Source organism: Varroa destructor, unplaced genomic scaffold, assembly GCF_002443255.2.
Source record: "Varroa destructor unplaced genomic scaffold, Vdes_3.0 BEIS01000006.1, whole genome shotgun sequence".
NCBI lineage: Eukaryota > Metazoa > Arthropoda > Arachnida > Mesostigmata > Varroidae > Varroa > Varroa destructor.
The window spans coordinates 17,194,754-17,208,869 of NW_019211459.1; the positions used below are offsets into that span (position 1 = coordinate 17,194,754).

At 38.3% G+C, this 14,116-nt stretch overlaps 1 protein-coding gene across 5 annotated transcripts; it reads left to right on the forward strand.

Moving 5' to 3' along the window:
- On the forward strand, positions 1-10,684 carry Wdfy2 (WD repeat and FYVE domain containing 2). 5 transcript variants are annotated; one of them, XM_086992476.1, is made up of 8 exons: positions 40-58; positions 410-783; positions 3,084-3,345; positions 6,905-7,146; positions 7,567-7,660; positions 7,893-8,138; positions 8,466-8,717; positions 9,102-10,684. In XM_086992476.1, exons 3-8 carry the CDS (start codon positions 3,244-3,246, stop codon positions 9,381-9,383), a joined length of 1,218 nt encoding a protein of 405 aa, XP_086848602.1. In that variant the 5' UTR covers positions 40-58; positions 410-783; positions 3,084-3,243; the 3' UTR covers positions 9,384-10,684. The 5 variants fall into 5 exon arrangements, with proteins under 5 accessions (XP_022668623.1, XP_022668618.1, XP_022668621.1 ...); XM_022812888.2 differs by having other exon boundaries at positions 1-783; positions 8,466-8,784; positions 9,102-9,232; XM_022812883.2 differs by having other exon boundaries at positions 7-783.
- The last annotated feature ends 3,432 nt before the right edge of the window (positions 10,685-14,116 follow it).

Consider the following 14,116-nt stretch of genomic DNA (forward strand, 5'->3'; position numbering starts at 1 on the left):
CGCGCGTTAATGCTGAAATCCCGTTGGTGCCTGTCTGTCCGTGTTTGTGTGTGTCTTGGTGAGCTACGCGCGCTAGTTAACAGTTCTCGTGTCAATGTCGCTCGTTTTTCTTACTCGACTATCATTCCACTAATTACGAATAATATATATATGGGGCCGCGCTGCAATCGATGGCTTACTGAGCTGCGAGGTGTCGATCCGTCGATTTGCCACCAATTGAATGCGATGCTCCGTGGTGTTTGCTGGCGAGTGGGAGAAATGGGAAGAGACAGGCAGAGACAATAGAAAAATTAGTGGTACTAGTAGTGGTACGTTAGCGCTGGTAACGAACTGCTGGTGATAACAGCTAGAAATGCGTAGATAGCGTGGTGAGCAAAATAGAAATGAAGTGAGTTTATATGATTGCAAGTGATCAAGGTGTGTTGGTGGCCGCCGTGGACACGATATGATATGATACCAACAGCCGCATCGGGATCAGCACGGAGATCTGCGAGAGTCGTCTGGAGCATTGTCGAGACGAGTAGACAAGTGAAGAAAAACATCGCCAGTAATACACCGGTAGCGGCAACGATCAGGGAGATTCGCAGCCAGGCAGCACATAGACAGCCAGCCGCTGGCAACACACAGCAGCCTCCATGCATTCTCTATGCGTTGCGCCGCTGTTTGTCCGTCAACGTGTATCGTCAGCAACAACAACAGCGACAACCTGGCGCTCGTACTCGGTAGTTTAGCGTAAAACTTATCGCCAACCAACGCCTTCTGCGTCGAGCTACCGTTTTTGTGGTGAGTTGGAATGTGTGGCTGTCAAAGATTTGGTCAGGTACAACAACAACCGACAACGCCGTATAGATAAATGTGTGCTTCGAATGTTTGGCTGAAGTCGGTGCGTGGCTGCTGTACGATGCTGTGTGCATTTTTCTGCGTAGCAGCGACTCAAGGAAAGAAGCCGACACAAAAATCGTTGTGATACTTTTTTTTAACCGAAAATTGAATCGAAGGATTATTGGTATAGCTATTGGTGGCCTGTTATAATTCACTCTTTTCTTGCGGCTTGTGAAGGAACTAGCTAATGCAGAAAAGAAAATAGGATAGTTTGCTTTTGAGGACCTGTCACTGTGTATGTGTGTGTGTGTCTTGATTGTCAGCAGCTTTGTTGGTCAAACCAGAAGGTGTTAGCGAAAATACGAAATGCCAAAAAGTATAGATGTTCGACAGCTCGCAACGAAACTATAAAAAAATAACACATTATGCATTAAAATATATTTCTCATAGTAACAAATTCTCGTGTGCGTTTTCCATGTGTTCTTATCTAGAAATTTAGCTGGTCAACGCGTAGTGACTCATAGGTACATTGAAATATATGAAAAATAACAATGGAAAGCTGGTGCAAGTATTACGAAATACAATAACATGAATTTTTTCGGATGCTGTCTCTCAATGCATTGTGCCGATGATGCTGGGAATATTCATGCGACTAAACCTTTCACAAGAGTATTTCCCCGATGGACGCTTTGTTCATGTGCCGTTAAACGAGGTATAGTCTTTATATGCCGATTTGACAGAGGGATCTGCCCGATAGTCTCCACAATTATATAGCGCTAGGGCTGTGACTATAACAACCATTGAGTGTTATGGCGTCCACTGGAGGACAATGTAATTTTTGTACCCTCTTATCGTACAGAGACAAACTGAATAATGACAACATTATGAACTACGCACGGCTCAATGTTTAAAAAATAAATGAACATAGGTGTGGGGTAATACACTCTACAAAACAGGTCCATATTTACCATTATGAGATATTTTTTCTTTTTGAGGCTAGTTAACGCTCAGAATACCAGCTTCTATTAACTCATACATAATTCTTTGGTCGGTAGATCTAATATGCTTCCTGTTTATAAAATGAGCGAAATTAAGATTATAGGGGTAAGGTGACAGAAAGAAGCGATTTCATTCATTCGTCTCAATCCGCCAGGTGGGGTGTAACGAAAATAGGAGATGAAATTGAGAAGCGATCCCTCATCTCTGCAGTAATCGTAAACTCGGATCATAACATATCTACATACACTAAATGTTACGTGTGTCCTGTATTGTCGTATGCATTTAAGTTATTAGCCGAATATGCCACTAGTTGATCATTAGTCAAAACTATCGATGCTTAATAATGGATTACGTATGCCTCTTCAAGTATCTTCACATATTCGTTGCTCCAGGAACCAAACAAAATATGACACATTCAATCGATACATAATGAAATCAGCAAATTAATCGGGCTCGTCCATCATAATTGATGAGAATGATTCATCCATCCATCTGAACGACACTTGATCACAACGCAGGTTACAGTTTTGTGACATAAACAGTTATAATTCTGAGTATGGCTTATTGCGCAGTTGCCGGAGGTGAACTTCGTTCACTTTCCAGTCATCAGTTAAACTAAACAATAAAGATTACTGCGGCGACTGGCGCCACATCATCCTAAGCTTACCTATCCAGCTGGCGTCGTCGCTTACTGCGTTTAGCTTATGTTGCCTTTTGCCTGTCTACCTATTCCCACTGCGTGTTTGCCTTCATTGATTTTCTTGTAAATGGTGTTATATTATTGCAGTCATTACTATGACAGCACCAACTGTTAGATGCAGATTATTGTTTATATTGGTATGACTTGAAAATCAGGCCAGAGTGACTAGAGTAACGATGCCGCGATGTGGTTTGCATTGTGGGACGAGTATAACCCATATATGATAGTTTGGACTAGCCATCCAGTTGGCTGTTAAATAATAATTTTTTGTTGATTTTTATATACAGGCAACTATCATACATTATCACTAATAAAGGTTGTTATTATCATTATATTACTTTTATAAAATACTAGATAATTCTTTTTCATAGAAGATGCCGAATTGAAACTTGATTCTCGCTTCATTTGATTTTTACTAACCTTTTGAAATTTCGAGCGTCCCACAATAAATTAAGCTCCATCCTTCGTCCCTTGGACAGTTGTTTTAAGTCACTTTTGTCTGGTGAGCCTTTGATTTAACAAAACGCAAAACTTAATGACTCGGTTCATTGGTTTATTGCAGGTAGATTTCTCATAGTTTAGACCACAGTTTTCAACTGGAGTACCGTGAAGTACGGATTCTTTAGGTAACTTTCGTACGGTTCGACTATAGCTGCCGGTATCTGTGGCGAAGAGCAGTCCATCGTGCCGACTCGTGAAGGGCTTTGCTTGTTCTGCTAGAAATGGCTGCCTCAATCAAACCCCTGTCAGGTGGCCAATTTATGTCCCCCGAAAAGCCTCAATTGCTGTGCCGTCTCGACGGACACACAGACACCGTCAATCAGGTATAATAATAGATAGAAATGTATGATTTGGTTTTGATTATTTACAGAGTACGCTGCCTTCGAAATCGCATTAGTATTTTTGAAATTTGTTCACTGGCTTAAGGTCCCTTCTCAGCAACACATTTTTTGCCTCGTCCCGGTAAATTAATAGGTTTTCGACCGTTCTAATGTCAGGCTAATAGCACTGATGCAGTGCTACTATATTCTTTTAGGCAAATTTATGAGTTAAATCAAATATTGGGTACGCCACATCAAATAGACATTGATGGTTTAATGCGTTACTTCGAAAATGTAAAATATAGCTGAGCAAGATTTCTGAATAAATTACATGGATTTTTAATCGGTATCGCAATATTCTGTGTGAAATGTGCTTGAGTATTTTTTTTTTGGTATTGAAAATCGTTTTACCTACGTCTGTGTGCTACATCTCTGTCCAAAATATTTCTAATCAGTAGATAAAGTTAAGATGACACTTCTTGTTGTGAACACTATGCTTTGACTACATAATTATCCATCCATAAATTACATAGTTACCGTAATTTTCTAACTCTGCTGTAAATTGGATATTTAGGTTTTATGAAGAAGAGTCACAGTTTGATAAATTGTATTTTGTATGCTGCTATAAATAAACATCTTTGCAAGTTAGGTCGCACGCATCAAAGCGTACAATTCATTTTCGAAACACTTACCCTGGTGGTACCACAATAAAAATCAATGCAATTCTCATTTATACTGATAGATGCTTATTACTGTTATTGTGTGACGTATAATGCAATTATAAATCGCGCAGGTTTCTGTTAACATAACAAGATATTGTACTAGTACGATACCTACGTGATCTTCAGAATATACTATGTAATCTCATTGATATCTTGGCTTAGTGAAATTAGCGTCTCGAAAATTGAATTGTATTGCAGAAAATATGTTAGTCCCAGTTCTATGAAAGATAGCTACAACGACATGGTTGGCAACATATTAATATGTCATTTATCTCTGATCTCGGTCTGCTTACTCCGTAACTAAAATTCGTAGATTAGTTAAAAAAAATAACACGTTTTTATTACAATTTACAATAAAACATATACCTCTGTATATTATGTGTATATAGATCGTATAGTTGTACCTATATACAACTGATATGATGAAGCGGAGATGCTGGTATGACACATCACAGCATTTGCGGGCTAGATCAGTAGAGAATGTATGATAAGGCATTGTAGTCGTCTTTGTTTTTCTTCCGGTATCTCGAGACCATCGCAATGAAATATAGACTAAAGAGGTTATGCTTAATCTGCATCAAGTCACCATCTTTACAATTTGCCAATAGTTCGTTTCGTAGTGGGCATGGCTTCATTTATCATCGGTTATCATTGAAAAATGCGAGACCTTGCTGTGTTCTCTTGTTTTTTTTGTTAACTAATTCCGTATGCCTCGTGTATAATGGCAACTGGCAATGAATACTGCCACACCGTCTTCAAGGAGGTACAGACATTGCGTCTGGTACCGATTACAAGAGATCATTTGTACAGGAGATCGGTTGCAAAGGAGCATTTATCGATACCACAGTTGTTAAACTCATACGGTTTTTACTGATGTTGTTTTATCTAAATCATATCATTCTTACATGCCGTCCAGAGCGTGATAAGCCAGCTTATGCAATATTTAGAATAATCTTGAGAGCGTTTAGGAGCTCTGAAGAACAGCACAAGAAATCTGCTCCGCGACGAATAATTATGTTTAGACTTGCAAAGCAATAAAATGTAAAAGCTTTACATTAGCTAGCGCTGCCTATAGGTTCAATTTGATTTATACGGGTTCGAAAAGAAAAAACCGGTAAATCACATTGTTGTTGATTTTGTATTAACAACTTTAATGTATTGCAAGTTTTAGGACCTCACTTGAATAATGCTGGGGTTCATAGTTTTGTTATTATTACTACCATACGCCAAAATAGAATAAAGTAGTAATTGTGTGTGCAATAGGCGGCAAAACAGAGAATTAGCATGTGGCGTTGTTAGCACTTACACTACCTCATATATAGGATAACACAGTCGGCGCTCAATCAAATAGATTCAAATAAATTTCAGTAATTTTCACTTTCAGGTAATTACGTAGCGCTAAAGGGAGATATTTTCAAACAGTTTTTGGCTTATGAAAGCAGCGTTATTCCAGTCTAGTGCTTTACATACGGATAAAGATAACTGCCGCCGCCCTTTGAGGCATTTTGTCGATGCAGTGATGTGTTATCAATGAGCGGATTCTGTTGCCATACATTAGTGAATTTTTTCACGAAGATCTGAAATATTTGAGGTATCCGGTCCTTCTTAAACTTGTGATTTTAAGATTTTTTCAAATGTTTTATATGAAATTGAATTCTGCTGATTTAGTAGACTACGACAGCACCTGAACGTTATTGACAGCAAATAGTCTAGAGATACTCCAAGCTCTATGACAAAACGCCCCTTTGTACTTGAATCACGATTAGAGTACCATTCCTCTCTGTGAGGTAGCATTACTTAAGCATATCCCAGCCGCTCCGGCATTCCTTGGGTTAAATGTGTTGTCTCAGTACATTGGCCAGAAATCATAGCCCAGGTCATAACTTTTGATATATATCTAACCTTCGGCGCAACGAAACTTGAACAAATCGTTTGTTAACACACTTCCTCGACCACTTCCATATGTGATTTTACCTGAGGAACAGGCTCTCAATGGCCCCATTTTTAACTTGGTTTGCGTAATGAAGACGGGCTCGTTTACTCGAGAATTTAACCGAAATTTCTTGGAATTTAGTCTCTTTTGCGAAGTGTATCTTTCTATACAGTGAGTTTGTGCTCTTTTAATCTGCTTTGGGGAACATTATACGGGGCAAATCTATTCTTTTAAAGTTCGTGAATAATAACACGGTTTTTCCGTTTCATAGTACGCCTTTTTTGATTCCTGTTAGCGATCTTATGCGGCAACAGTTTCAGCAGTTTCGCGTTGTGCAGATTTCTTTTGACATAGGAATATGCTAATCAACCAGTGTTTTCTGCTTTTCAAATGCACTTGTTCGTCTGAGCATTTTGATACTTCGCGTACAAGGATACGCCAAGTTATAAGAAAACGCTGAAACAAGTCCAACTCACTTGAACACCACCGTTTAGCTGTGCAGCGCCGACAGCAGTCGCGTTCAATAGGGAGATAGAACGCTGTACATAATATAAAATATTAGCACGAAACGTAAATGCTGAATTAGTTGAAATCCGATTACAGCAAGCTATTACGCTTGCTATCGCTAACATGCGATATGTCACCTCTAGGTATCACGTCGTTTGTCGGCACCTTACCAATGTTTGCCGATATCTTCGTCCACCCGCTTTCATAGGCCAAAAAGCGTTTGAAAATATGTCACTTGTGCTGTACAATTGACCCTGAAATGATTTTATTAAGCTCATCTGAGTCTGCTTAATTGTATAGAAGGTCCGCAACCTTCAGTGTATCTCTGGTAGCATAGGATAGAATTTATGTGTAGCTGTTGTAATAAAGCAAAGTTGTGGCTTACTTTTCACTTATTCAGGTTGTCTTAATTGGAGATGCCGATGATCTCGCAGTAATCTCAGTTTCGGACGACCGCACGATTCGAGTATGGGCAAGACGTGACACAGGACAGTACTGGCCGTCGGTATGTCACACGATGCCGAGTTTGGCCTCGGCTATGGACTACGACCCACAGTTGCGAAGGCTCTTCGTTGCGATGGACAATGGAAGTATAACCGAGTTCGAGCTCGCAGACGACCTCAATAAAATCACATACCGAAGGTTGGTGATTCATTTGATGAAGTTACTTCGTATTCATAGCTTCTGTTGAAATTTACAGCATTTTGTGAAGCATAGTATTCGGTATTCGGGTAGGAAAGGCCATTTTCAATAGCCTTATATAAGCACAAGACCTTTGTTAGACAAATTCGTTTCGTACAGTTAACCATAATCATGTATTTGTATTGGATATTATATATTCAGTGCACAAAAATTACGATACCACCTCCATGCGTGGTATATGCAATTTCTGAGAGAATGAAATTATTAAACATGACCTAAACAGATGAATTAGTGGCATATTAGAGCACTGCTACATTTTGGTGTGCATTAGAGCTTTTGTTGCTTGTTATATTCAGATGTACTCAGTCAAATTCGCCTAACAGATACTTCTATTGCTGTTTTTCCTCTATACAATTGCAGGAGCTATATTGCGCACCAGCAGCGTGTAACCTCGATGAAGTTTTCCCCAGTAACGGAATGGCTAATTTCGGCTGGGAAAGATAAATACTTTCAAGTAACCAACAACATTTGCATATATATATATATATATATATATATTATCCCATTATCTTTTGATTTAAGCGCATTGTATTATATGTTATTTGAAGTTGGTTATAATATGAAGCATTCGAATCGTTTCACAGACCCTGTAACTTAGACACATCAGACTGCTTTATTCAACCATACTGCACTGACAAGTTGTAATATTGTTTGTTTTTGGTCCTATATTATTTTGCCTACTCCAGTGGCACTGTACAGAAACAGGACGCCGATTGGGTGCTTTTTTGGGATCGGCATGGTGCACAACAGTCGCGTTGGACCAAGCATCGCGGCATGCCTTTGTAGGTGACTATTCGGGAGAAATCACGATGCTCAAATTGACCGAAACCAGTTATCAGCCAGTTACAACACTCAAAGGACATTCAGGCTCGGTTCAATCGTTGTTGTGGGATGAGCGTCGAAGATTACTCATTTCAGGCGGCTTTGATCAGGTTACCTATCATTGAACTAAGATCGTTTATTTCTAGACAATTAGAAATTCTTACGTAGAGGTGTGTGCATAACTCTGCCAGATATGGAAGTGTAACGAAAAAATGATCATTGCCTCAACACCTAAGATTTTCCTAACTCCGGTTTTTGCTGATGTACCAATGGAATCCTACAGATCCCTGCTTTACCCCGTTAGTGCGCTTTTATACGTTTGGCTAGGTCGCTAACGATTTTTGATAGGCAAGTATTACCACCGTTTCCTTCGCTGGAAAACTCCACAATAGCTATCGCATCATATCTTGTTAACGACTATTTTTTTGGCCAAACAGATTATCATTGTGTGGGACATCGGTGGTGGTAAAGGGACGGCCTACGAGCTCAGTGGCCATCGTGCTCGCATCACCGGATTGGCGCTATATAGTGCCTCGTCACTGCTTTCAGTGTCTGAGGACTCGACGTTAGTCGTTTGGGATGTAGCCGCCCAGCGACAGGAAACGCCTGAGTGGACCACGCGGGACTGCTGTGAACGTTGCGCTAGGCCTTTCTTTTGGAACGTACGCGGAATGTTCGACCAGAAGCAGGCGAGTAGCGACACAGCTGCGCGCACGTACTTCGAATTCTGATGTCTGCAAAAAGACGCCATGCATTGTATCGTATCCACAATTGTTCGGATTCGTTTAAGAGTACGCACGTGCATATGTTGGGGTGCTGGTAGTTGCATATAGCATTTTCAAGAAGAAGTGCCATTGCTGTTTGAGGTTAGGTGTGAGGTGCCATCATAACGTCAACTAAATCTGTCAGCGCAAAACTTGAAAATTTTGCATTTTGTTGGTGATCGACATCCGTAGTTCGTGGTCCTGAACTACGTCCAACACATTGCATCGTGTCAGCATTGTACTTACTTAATAGCAATTCTAGGGTTAGAATCTTATTAGTTATCAAACAATAAAATAATTCTTTTACAGGTCGGAAGTCGTCAGCATCACTGTCGACGGTGCGGAAGGGCGTTGTGTGACGCGTGCTCCGAAAATCGCTCGACACTTCCCCGGCTTGGCTTCGAATTTCCCGTACGCATCTGCAACGAGTGTCATCTGCATATCTCAGACGGAGATCGGGAGCCATTGGCGAAGTTCCACGACCTCAAGGCTCCTGTCACAGCAATGTCGCTGTCAGCCGAGTCAAAGACAATGGTTACCATTGGCACTGATCGAAGCATCAAGATTTGGGACCTGTCCAAGGTGCTTTAGAATCGGATTGGCTAATTAGCTAAAAATTACTCGGTAGTTGAAATAGCCAAGATATTACTAATAAAACAAAACAATTGAGAAGCTGAAAGTTAATATTCATCGTAAGAAAGAATACATAGTTATATTTAAGAATAGAGAAGAGATTAGTTATGACCAAAAGTAGTGGACACCTTAAAAAATTGGGATTAAACGAAACAGGCAATGAAAACAAGCTGAGTATATATAATATATAAATATACTCAGAGGGTATACATAGATACACATACATCAGATTATATTAATATGCGTTACCTATATATGTACTGCATAAAGAATGCAGATCTTTGATGTCGAATACACGAATAATATATTCATATGGTAAATGTGTAATGATCCGCCTTGTGCTTAATTAGATGTGTCTCACATAGTTGGCAAACGGGAAAGAAAAGAAGAAAAAATGGTGCCAATATTGACACAAACTAAACGAGCACTAAACCAGCAGCTTCTTGAGTCGGCCCGCTATTTTCAATGTTTTTTTTTGCCTATGATTTTAGCGGTGTACGATGCAAGCCCTTTCTTCTGTTTTCGTTTTCACCATCGATCCTACATACTGCAGCAGTATTTGAGAACCCTTTTGTTAACAATAAACGCCAATAGGAAGCTATAACGTAAGCGATTAATTTATCGCAACAATTGTATTATTGTTGCATATAATATAATATATGTCAGTATGTATTATGTATGAGCGAATGCCGTAGTTTCGTATATAAAGTGAGTGACTGGGTAACTTTGCTGTATAATTTGGGGCGCGTCTTGATGCTAGCATTCGATGTATGCCATTACCTGAATAACTGCACGAATACATGCTAACAAGGAGAAAACTAAGTCTATATAGAGATTTCAACAATAACAAAAACAAACGCTGAAAGAAAACTGTCAGAAACACATATTTGGCTTTTGCAAATGATTTCTGCTTAGGAAAACTGGACTGCTGTGGGCAATACAATTGGCAACCTTTGTATTCCGTCAGTTGTAGTTTACTTGTTATTTTGCTAAATTTATTCTATAAAATGATCGATAGGTATTAGTATACAACATCTTTTGCGTGCACGCATGTGATAACGGGAACAATAATATTCTACATAAACTTTTTACAGTGACACATTTTTTCGTTATATCGGTTTTGTGTTTGTATTCAAGATGGAAATCATAATTTATATTGGATTACATTCTCTGTTACCAACTCGAGTTTCCATTTTAAAACTTTTTGAGGATAGTTTGGCTTTTTTTTTCAATAAAGTGGCCTCTTCAGAAATACTACATTCAGACGTCTTTATAAATTTCTGTAGCGTACGACCTATCTGAAACGCACATATTCGCTTCTTGTCTTCTGTATTCCCTAATACGCTGAGTTCTGTAATGCCTCTTTATGCTGCTTTCAAACAATATACAGTTCTCATTGCGTAATTTTTTCGAGAGAAGAATTTCACATTGTACCAGCGTTTACAGTTTAACCCATCTGACCCAAGAACTCCTGCGCTGAATGCAAATGGGCATCATACTTCCCCTCACATTATACTAAATCCATATAAAAAGGTTTATTTGATTTAAAATTAAACCTACCGACGTTTCTTGTAAACCCATTTCTACTTGAAAATAGTAAAATTGACTGGTAGCAATAGAGTAAATATGGTAATTAATGTCGAAAGCGAAATTTTCCTTAAATCATACTACCATTATTACTATGTGTATTGTTTTATGCACATTTTTTAAAGTCCAGTACATAAAGCACATTAAGCGTTATTTTAGTGATTAGCAGCGACCCGAACTGAAATCGTATTCTCATGATTCCACAAAGGCTTAATGTATTTACTAACCATTCCGACTGGAAGTCGGGCCCGCGTTCAGGTAAGTATGCCATGTTTTTCAACAGAACGTAAATGCCAAGTAAGCATAAAATATATTCTTTGGTTCCTAATAAAACATTGTTCCTGGTGGCAAAGAATTACTCTGGAATTCTCTAAAGGAGCTCATTTGTTAGCAAAATTGTATGTGCATAGGAGCGTTCAAGAAGGTTTCTTCAAACTCGCGATACTTTTGACATTAGACAAACAAGCGGGTAGAGAACCCAGGGAGAAAGCCCAGAGCGATATATATAAGAACGGAATTCACTTATTTCATTGCCAATGACAATAGTGAATGCATCTCTAAAAAGGAAAATCAAAACTCAATAAAAAAGAAAAAACAGGTCATGAGAGAACAAAATGTAGGTAGAACAAAATATACGTTGTCTCGGTCGTTCTTACGGAACGGATGGTAACGAGAAACTGGCATATGTATATAATATACTAAGAGGAACATTTATCAGTGAGTAAGCAGCTGTGTAAGTCTGTGAATGAATTTGTGTTCTCGTAAACATATTCAGTGTGTGTCTTTTTTGTGTACCGTACTTCCAAGATTCGTCCGATGATTTTGTTACATCAGTGTAACACTTTGTTTGTATCAATAGATTCGTTTGAATGCAGCATCTGGCTAATGAGCTTGGTGGCAGCTGCAACTAGAATGGAGGCTGACCATAATTGGCGTATCGACTATCTCTCGAACCGACAAAGTCAAACACATGTTTAGATTTTCTGATCTTGTCACATGATTAAAATGCGGCTACTAGTCAGTCTGCCTATGCAGGTCGACAAAGGCACTTGATTTACGACCATATTAGAGGTAGAATACATTCGAATTTTTATCCTGCCAATTTTTTATCTGTTTACGTTCTCATGTTTTTGGATAGCAAACTGAAGTTGTTACTTGACTTTATTATATAGGTTGCGCATCATACGCTCGTTTGAACTAATAGTGATTAAATAAATACAGCAATAGCGTAATATGGACGAGATTAAAATGACAGGATGAGTGAGTGTGTCAACTAAATGTTGAAAAGCACAACTATAAGGTGTGAATTTTAGCAGATGGATCGCTGAAATTGCTTGACATTCGTAGATAATGGACTAGCACGTGTGATGGTAATATAAGGTACAGTAATGAGCATAATGTTGAGAAAATCCGAATATATGTATAGTCACACCAGCAATTTACTAATAAAACAAATTTCATTTGTGTCTTCTTCCGTATCAGTTACTTTATTCCTACATGAATTGCAAAATCTAAGAAATTGAATTTGTGATTGTATCCATATAGAATTAGGATTGGCACTTTAGATGAGTTTATCGTTTGATATACCTAACTTGAATCTAATATGAACATATGGACAGTTGTGACTTTATTATGATTAATACAAAAACTTATATTTGCTGTTGTCATGTTCTTATACACAGCGAAAATTATTTTGTGTTTCCTGTGATGTTTAATTAAAACGAAAATTGTATCTAATAACTATATGATACGACTAATTGAAGTTGCTATATACCGAAATAATAAATCATATATATATATATATATATATTTACAAATTCACACAAATACAAATCTAAGTTATGGTTTCTCCGAATAGCTATTATATGTAATGTATTGAGTTGACATGATGAATTGGAAGTTTCACGTAGGTGATAGTAATGGATGATTCTGTATGCGTCGGAGTGGGTGTTGCTACATGATATTCTGTCATGCTGAAGAGGAAGAGAGAAACTGAGCTAGAGAGGACGAAAATAGTGATATACTGAACTGCGAAGGGTATAGAGGAATCTTAGACGAGGTCAAACGTTACGAAGTCGTTATATTGATTACGATTATAATATTATCGGCTTGGAAATCTATAGGAAACGGGAAAAACATTGTAGGAAAAAATACAAACAACTAAGAAATGAAGTGTGACAATTAATAAGCATAAAAGGGATACTGATAACGAAAAATAATGAAAACTATGAAAAATTTATTTCGTTTGACAGCATCAAGAAGCAGACGCTACAGCGTTCTCTGCTTTTATACACATATAGCTCCTCTTCTAAATGGCAACACAAATAGCAAAAAGCGCCTGCACATTTACACATTACTAAGACTACATATAACCGCCTATGCCGGACAATCTACCCTACCCATGGCCCTCAATAATTCAACCGGATTTACCCAACATTATTCTAATATTGGCGGCAGTTTTTATCAATTCGTGTTACTTCCCTGTATAATTATGGACCTAAAAAAAAGAACGGATAAAACAAAGCCTACATTATTTTCGTCTGTTCAAGACATGACCTAATTAATAGTATATATTTATATCTAATCAAAAGTTACTTGTGAAAGGCAACGGAGACGGCAGGCCGAACGATGACGAGTGTAATGAGCGTAGGCTGGTTGAGAGATAGATGATAATGGAGTCTGCTAGTCTGCAGAGAAAAAAAGAAGCGATCGACAAGCGAACATTTTGAGGATATGGCTGGACACACAGGTAAAGCACGCCTGCGATGCTTTGATGTCAAGTCAAATAAATCGAGAACAGCATTACTGTATGTGCCATATGAGGTAGTGATAGCAACAGAAAATAATAGGTGTTGAAAGATGATAGCGACATCAGCTTTCCTGTTTAATAAAAAACGAAAAAATATAATGGTGAATTATATAAGAAACGTGTTCCTTCACTTATGATGATACTGTATATTAGCAACCCAACAATCTATATATATGCTTGAGTATTATTGCATGATTAAACTCCTATATATATATATATATATATATATATATATATATATATATATATAGAGGCGGTGATTTTCCAAGTAGATAGCCGTTACTCTCAGGTCAAA

Excerpts from the sequence above, each read along its gene's own strand:
- Wdfy2 (XM_022812883.2), top strand. The coding sequence starts at position 3,244 with ATGGCTGCCTCAATCAAACCCCTGTCAGGTGGCCAATTTATGTCCCCC. Across the intron at positions 7,147-7,566 it reads AATAAAATCACATACCGAAG|GAGCTATATTGCGCACCAGC; the intron begins GTTGGTGATTCA and ends ATACAATTGCAG. Across the intron at positions 7,661-7,892 it reads GGAAAGATAAATACTTTCAA|TGGCACTGTACAGAAACAGG; the intron begins GTAACCAACAAC and ends TGCCTACTCCAG.